At 44.9% G+C, this 8,102-nt stretch overlaps 1 protein-coding gene across 2 annotated transcripts in view; it reads right to left on the bottom strand.

Moving 5' to 3' along the window:
• Positions 1 to 387: 387 nt before the first annotated feature.
• MYOM1 (myomesin 1) overlaps positions 388 to 8,102 on the bottom strand; it is a 124,172-nt gene continuing 116,457 nt past the window's right edge. For both annotated transcript variants that reach the window (XM_010832718.1, XM_010832717.1), the window contains 4 exons: positions 6,877 to 6,913; positions 6,614 to 6,636; positions 4,612 to 4,667; positions 388 to 1,834 (listed from right to left, as the gene is read on the bottom strand). In XM_010832718.1, the coding sequence (XP_010831020.1) occupies positions 1,541 to 1,834; positions 4,612 to 4,667; positions 6,614 to 6,636; positions 6,877 to 6,913 (410 nt within the window). In that variant the 3' untranslated portion in view covers positions 388 to 1,540. The remainder of the gene's footprint in view (positions 1,835 to 4,611; positions 4,668 to 6,613; positions 6,637 to 6,876; positions 6,914 to 8,102) is intronic.

Here is an 8,102-nt window from a genome sequence, read left to right as displayed (position 1 = left end):
TGTAGAGCTTCTCCATGTCAGTTGGTGATATTTTTTACTGTTCCTGTTTGTTTGTTTTTTTACTATCCCTGTTTTTTTGACTAAGCTACCTTTTGTGCGTCCCAGAGCTGTGATGAGGTCTTGGTGTCCAGCTCCCCATGGCAAACAGTGTGAGTTCACGCCTTTTGTTCAGGCCCTAGGGGCTACATGTAGGTAAAATTAGTATTTTTGCATTATGAAGTCTGTTCCTATTTGATATTTACATACTGGTAATGTTTCTGATCATTTATCTTAGTAACAACTTATCTTACGATTCTAACTAAACTGTTTAATTGATTGTGATTTTATGTTGAAGTCTTACTAAGTTCATGTACAATTTGAGAACATATGAAAGAAATCAACATTTTCTATATTTATATGCTTAGTTTAATGGGTAAAATTATTTAAGTTCTTGGAAAGTTTTCGTCAGTTAAGTCAGACAATAGTGTTACTTAAAATGAAAAGCAAATATATTAATTAGAATCCGGCAGCAACACAGGAGACATAGGTTCAATCCCTGGGTTGGGAAGATCCCTGGCGGAGGAAATGGCAACACTCTAGTATTCTTGCCTGGGAAATCCCATGGGCAGAGGAGCCTGGTGGGCTATGGTCCATGGGATCACAAAGAGTTGGACATGACTGAGCAACTGAACACACACACAATTTAACAAGTTAAAGGGAACTTATGTTATTAAAACACTCTTAAAATTAATATTTCAGTGGCTAATATTTTAAATTGGAAAAATAAGGTTTTAAAGTCAAACTTCAAGGGTTTAAGGCCTAGATTTTTAAATTTATTACGTCAATATTGTTGAATATTAACTTCCTAAAGCTAAACTTTGAATAGTCTCTTCTACGGATCCTCTAGATACCAATAGCTCACTGTTTTAGCCAAAGGAATTTAAATCAGAAGACATGTTACAAGAAGCGACAAGAAAGGTGCAGTGGAGACCACCCAGCTAGGCAGCCAAAATGGTGAAACAAGAGAAGCGCTGATGGGGGAGAGAGGGGTGGGAACTATCTATTAGGACCGGGAGGTTCCAGATCACCAGCCGCCCACAAACGCACACTGCTGCCGTCACAACGCTCGACACAGACCGGCCGGCCTACCAGCTGGTCTCACTGGGACGAGATGCTGACACATCACTGACAACCGGGAGAGCCGACTGCTCACAGGCCAGCCACGTCCACACAGCTCCACAGCTCTTCCTCTGACCATCGGTCTACATCCCTCTGACTCTATTCTGGTCTCTGCCTTAAAACTGTTTCCTAACATGTATGTTACCAATGTTATTTTCTTAATACAATTTGTGAATAAAGAAAAATGAGTAAAATGTTGCTATTTGGTGCTTTCTTACATGAACAAAGATTTGACAATCCCCCCCGCCACCCCCCAAAGCCGGCACAAAAATAGGGAATTGGAGGCTTCCTGGTGCTCAGCTCAAACCACCTGCACACACGTGACCCAAGGCAGCTGGCCGAGGCTCTCCCCTCCTCGCCCCTCGGCCCCCTCGCCCTCTGGTCACTTGGCCTTCTTGTTGCCCTTCTGGGGCTCCTCTGCAACGCTCCTGGCTTCCTCCTCTGGGATGAACACGCTGACGGTGAAGTCGCTGATCTCCGAGCCATACTTGTTCTTCACGACCAGCCCGTACCTGCCCGAGTCAGATGTCCTGACCCCACTGATGGTGAAGTAGGCCGTCTTGCCAGCCTCAAACTTCAGGTTGCAGTGCTCGTCCGAGGCCAGGAGCTTCTCATTCTTCAGCCAGGACACCTCTGGAGTCGGGTCGCCCCACACGATGCACGTGAGGTTAAGCGCCTGCAAAACAGGTGTTAGGAGAGGGGAGGAGATGTATCAGATGTAACACCCACCTTGAGGCATCCTTCTGGGGGTGACCGGATGGAGGACAAGCCTAAACTTGCCGGGCCAGGCTGTGTGCACCTGTGCAAGTTACATTTCAAAATCACACTTGAGGAGGTTTCTCTGGGGCCTTGGTTTTCTGGCTTTGGGAACACTTATGATCAAAGCCCCAAGAAGGCATTTGCTTCCAGTTCCCATAAACACACCAAGGCCTTTTGCTCTAAGGTGGCATTTTGGACCCTGTCTCAGTAGAGACATCTCCTCATTGTCATCATCTCCACCTGCTCGCTTTTCCATTTCGTTTGTGTCAACAAGCCCAGCAGCAGAAGCCCCACAGCTGCTTCAATAATGTGACTCATTTTCATGTCCCGTCTTGCTCACTTTATCTCTCCCCCCAAACCCACTCAAGCTGCTGCAGTTGCAAAGGTGCTCTGCCAAAATGTATTCCTCTTTCCTAATATTTTATTATATTACCATCTGTGCTGAAAGCCTCTTACTTTAAAAGATCAATGTTTAGATCTATCAAATAATAGATTTCCTTTACCAAATTTTCCCCAGTAGTAACATTTTACAAAACTACAGCATAAAAGCACAACCAGGAGACAGATGCTGATATAATGATTTCCCCTGCGTTCTTGTGCTTGTGTGCATTTAGATCTATTCGGTTCTATCACCTGTCCAGGTTTGTGTATCCACCACATCAGTCAGGATATAGAACATTTCCATTCCCACCACAATCCTTCCTGTGGTCCATTTATAACCACACACACCTCCCCACTTCCAAGCCAGTTCCTAACTCCTGGCAACCACTAACCTGTTTTCTGTTTCTCAATTATTATAACTTCCACAGCATTATATAAATAGCATCATACAGGAGGTAACATTTCCAGAGTACCTTTTCCACTGAGCATAATTCCTTGCAGATTCATCCAAATTACTGCAGATGTGAACAATTTGTCTCTTTCTGTTGCTCAGAAGGGTGCCATGGTATGCATATACCTGCGGGGGTCACCTGGGCTGTTTCCAGTTTGGGGCTATTATGAATAAAGCTGCTATGAACATTTGTGTGCATGTTTTTATGTGAGCATACATTTTAATCTCTCTGAGATAAATACCCAGGAGTACAGTTGCTGGATGGTATGGTAAATATATATTTCATTACTTTAAGAGATTGCCAAACTGTTTTCCTGAGTAGCTGTATAATTTTAGTCTATATACCCAACAGTTGTGTAGGAGTGATTCAGTCTCTCTGCAGCTTCACCAGCATTTTTTGTTGTCACTTTTATATTTTAGTAATTCTGCTGCTGTGTCATATTTCACTATGGTTTTAATTTGTATTTCCCTGATGACCAAAGATGATGAATTTACTTCACATTTTAAGTTCCTTTTTTTTTTTAGAATTTTTCATCTGAAGAAATTAATTTTTTTTAATTAATTTATTTTTATTGAAGGATAATTGCTTTACAGAATTTTGCTGTTTTCTGTCAAACCCCAACAGGAATCAGCCATAGGTATACATAATTTTTTAAATTATTCCGGCTGTGCTGGGTCTTCGTTGCTGCGAGTGGGCTTTCTCTAGTTGCAGCACGAAGAGGCTACTCTCTACCTGTGGCGCGTGGGCTTCTCATTGTTGTGGCTTCTCCTGTTGCAGGGCATGGGCTCTAGAGTGTGCGGGCTTCAGTAGCTGTGGTACATGGATTTAGTTGCCCTGCAGCATGTGGGATCTTCCTGGACCAGAGATTGAACCTGTGTCCCCTGTAATGGCAGATGGATTCTTAACCACTGGACCACCAGGGAAGTCCTAAATTCCATTCTTGCATTTTTTTCTTACTGAAGTCCAGAAGTTATAAGAAAAAGAGCAGGGCTCACCATATACATGGAAAAGAATACCCTTCTATCTGGAAGGGCCTTGTTGCCTTTTCCATAAGAGTATCATTTAGAATTGGGTAGATAAAAAGAAATTTATTTTCTTTCCATGATTAATTAGAACTTCTTATTGAATTATTCTGCAAATGCATTTCAGGAAGAAAAATATGAGTCAAACTACTGCCACTAAGAGAAACTATTACCATTGAAAAAGGGAACAGTAACCCACTCCAGTGTTCTTTCCTGGAGAATTCCATGGACAGAGGATCCTGGCGGGCTACAGTCCATGGGGTCACAAAGAGTCATGACTGAGTGACTAACACTTTCACTTTCACTTTTTTCAGGGATGAAGAAAGTGAACCCAGGTTACACATGACATTCACTGCTCTTCAGAGAGATTATTATGGAGCAAACAAGTATCAGTTTAAAATCAAATGGAAATAAGTCAGTTTTCTGCTATGATGGAGCCTATAGAGATTCACAGCACATTTCCCTTCAAAGATGAGGAATCCCATAGGTCAGCCCACTTTCCACTAGCGTTAGGGGTTGCTTCTTTCTTCAATTATGTTTGTTGTATAGTTACGATTGAACATTTTCTGCTTCTCCTGATTTTAAAGGGACATCACTTCTGGAAAGAGACTAAGAGGTCTGCACATGCCACATTAAACAAATGAACATCCTGATGCTTGGCCTACAAAACATCTTCAGATGAGTGGAAAACTGCCTACACTTTGAACCTTGTCTGTGGCTCTACTGAAGTCAGGCATGAGCAGCCATAGCATATGATGAAGATGGTGGGAACCAAGTCTGGGGCACAGGAACACCTTTCCAGTGTGGAAGAAGTGGGGACAGGAGTGCCTCAAACTTACCTTGCCCTCTTGGATGGTGACCACATCGGGGAGGCCACCCACCACCCGGGCACGATCTGTAAGCACAGGCATTTCTGGTTAATCACTGAAGCCACAAGCACCAGCCATCACACGCACAGAGCCACCCAGCGGAACTCATGGTCCTACTTAGTTTCCTTCTCCTTATAGTCATTGTATACCTGCTTTCACTGTGCAAAATAAGCAAATGACCCTGCAGTTTCTGAACGTTCATCTCCTTCACACACAGGTGCCTCTATCTGGACCTGAGATCACACCACGATCGGCTCTGTAACCCCAGTGGCTGTTCTCAGCCTGGCCCTCCTGCAGCTCAGTGAGCTCGGCTGGTCAGAGGGGGCAGGGCAGAGTGTGGCCTCTTCCATGGGCTCCCCTCTGATTCAGAAAAGCTGCATAAGTGGAGGCTGTGTGCCAGGAGGTCTGGAGGCTGGAGAAGACATGGGCTTTCCTTGAGGCCTTCCCTAAAGAGAGTCCCTTTCTCATTTCTGGGGAATTCTTCAGATGTCCTGCAGGGCCCCTTTCTATGACTGAGGGGACAGGGGTAGGAGGGATGCTGAAATCCAGGGCTGACACCCCCACCCCCCGCTCCGCCAAGCTTTGTGCTGAAGCTATGACAGCCTCGGTCCCATGGAAGGATGCCTTTCAGTCATTCATTCGGCACTAATGCAGTGGCACCACTCTCTCCTTTTCAGCCTGCTTTAGTAAATGTGTGACTCTACATCCTTATTTCTATTATACATTCCCTTCTCCACTAAGTCAGGCTAAAGCTTTGAATGAGTCTCGACTGCCTTTTGCTGTTGATTCCATTGCATGTAACACCACCTGTGGCCCCAACCCACTGCCTGGCCCCCTGTACCACTTCCTGGATGGTACTAGGTGAGTCATGTCAGTATGGGGACCTCAGTCTCCTCATTATGGGGGTGGGGCTTGCATTAAACCCATGGATATGAAGCTTGTCTACTCTGCTCCCTGGTGTACCTGGGATTCATCCTGACTTCCGTGAAGATAGCTTGGCCCTCACCTGTGTTATCGGGTCCACGTGGAAGATTTTGTTTGAATTAAGTGTTCTGTGCAATTATTTAAGAACAGGAATCTAGACAGGCTCTCAGGTCTCTTCCAGCTCTAAGATACTGTGGTCCAGAGACCTCAGGAAGAAGCTCATGGAGCAGAGGGAGGGTCAGGCTTCTTGTCCACAGGAGAATTCAAGAGAGGGGATAGACGGTCAGCAGACAGTCTCACTCCTCCTCCTCCTGGTTCCCGTCCCTGAGTTCAGGACTGACTCTACAACCACAACCTTCAATGGTTTTCAAATTCTGCTCCCACCCTGAGAAAGAGCCTGAATCATCACGATGGTTTATCCGTAGATCCTGTAGATCCCAGGATTCTATAGACTCCTCTGTGTGTGAAGCACAGTTGAGAGGGGTCGGGAGAGAGCACACTTGTGCAGACACAGGCTTGACCCCTGGGTCAGGGTCACTCAGCCTTACTTGGTCTTTCAGAAAAATGGGACCACTTGTTGGGGGACCAGCTATAGTGATTTACATATCAATCTACAAGTTTCATTAATATTTTTTCTTTTCCTTAACATATTGGCATGGCCAAAAAGCTTGTTCAGATTTTTCCATTACATCTTATGGAAAAATCCCAAAGGAATTGTTTTGGCCAACTCAATATATACACTTTTCTGACATAGGCCGCCAGCTGCAAGCGATGAACAACCTACTGTGTGATTTGCAGCCCAGAGATTTTTCATGTTGAGGCTGGGAGCCATTCTTACAGTGTAACCTGAGACCTTCTTTTCCAGACAGTCTTACTCAAGAGACTAAAGGACAACACATGCGGAACACCTAAGGTTTTAAAAATATACATAGAAATGAAAGAAAAGGAAAAAAAAATGCTTTCACTCTCCTCCGTCTGCAGTAATAATAGAAAAATAAAGTTGTATTTTGAAGCCACACTAGGAATAAACTCAAAGGGGTTTACTTACTTTTCTCGGCGATGGCAGCTTGTCTGTGGTTGAGAGAAACGAACAAACATGCAAACAAAGAAGGGTTTTGTTTTAGTGTTACTGTCAAGTAGCCAACCCGACTGCATTTCTGTTTCCGCCGCTCAGCAAAGCAGCGGGAAGTGCTGCTCCGCTTGCATTTGCCCCAATTCAGGACCCTCTGTCCCGCTGACTCAGCCGGGGAGGAGCACGGGTCAGAGACAAGGGTCCTGTGGGGGCGTCGTTGGGAAAGGGGGGGGACTTACTTCAATCTCTGGAATTCCGCAAAGGCTTCATCGTAGGCTTGAAGAGAAAAAAAGAGAAGTTAGAATTTTCTCACCCAGAACTGGCCACACACAGGGGCCTACAAGAGCTCACAATGTGAGCGCAGTGTAATCAGTCCAGACATGACATGGTGGGCTATGAAGGAGGCTGCACCCAAGCAGTCCCTATGACTCAAAGGCTTAACAAGAGAAGCAAATACTTTCTAAGCAGAAAGCATGAAATAGTGGATTTTAGAAGCTCTCAATTCAGTGAGAAGACTTCAACCCTCCAAACAGAAAAGCAAAGTTTCACTCAGCCAAAGACAGAATGGGATGAAACTGTGCTCAGTGCTGTGTGGCAGCCTGGATGGGAGCGGGGTTTGGCGGGGAATGTATACATGCATACGTATGGCTGAACAGCTTCGCTGTTCACCTGGAACTATCACAACATTGTTTGTTAATCGGCTATGTGCTAGTCACTCAGTTGTGTCCAGCTCTGTGTGACCCGTGGACTGTAGCCTACCAGCCTCCTCTAGAGGTTCATGGAATTCTCCAGGCATACTGGAGTGGGTTACCATTCCCTTCTCCTGGGGATCTTCCTGACCCAGGGATCGAAGCCAGGTCTCCTGCATTGCAGTCAAATTCTTTACCATCTGAGCCACCAGGGAAGCCCCCAGTACAAAATAAAAAGTTTTTTTTTAAAAAAAGAAGGAATGGGAAGAAAGGTCTGTTTCAAATATGGGTTGGTTCTGTTAAAAATCCTGAGTAACAGAAAAGCTTTCCTCTCATTAAATCATTCTGCACGTCACAGACAGTTAAACACTCTGTTCTGTGGTCCAGCCCGTCCGTTTGCAATTGATCACAGCGTGTGCCAGTGCTGGCCTGAAGCACTGCTTCTATGCTATGCAGGAGACAAAATAAAAGACATAGAAACAAAGAAATGAGAGTTCTAAAATAATTTTTTTTCGAGCCTACAGAGTAAGGGACTTTGAAGATGTCAGGCAAAAATACAGCTTCATTTTTGAATCTTTCTCACCTGGTCTTTAAGTTCCCCTGAGGCCTGGGAATTGTAACATTTTACGTCTAGAAAATATGTACATAAAACCAGTCTGCCCCCTTTTATAGATGGGAGAAATCAGCACAAAGCCAGGCTTACAGGCTGTGGAGGTGGACAGCTGGGCTAAACAGGCTACTTAGGGCTGCTCTTCTCGCTCACATCACACACGGAG

The sequence above is a fragment of the Bison bison genome, unplaced genomic scaffold (assembly GCF_000754665.1).
Source record: "Bison bison bison isolate TAMUID 2011002044 unplaced genomic scaffold, Bison_UMD1.0 scf7180017862158, whole genome shotgun sequence".
In the NCBI taxonomy this organism is placed as follows: Eukaryota; Metazoa; Chordata; class Mammalia; order Artiodactyla; family Bovidae; genus Bison; species Bison bison.
This window is presented reverse-complemented; position numbering and strand designations above follow the sequence as displayed.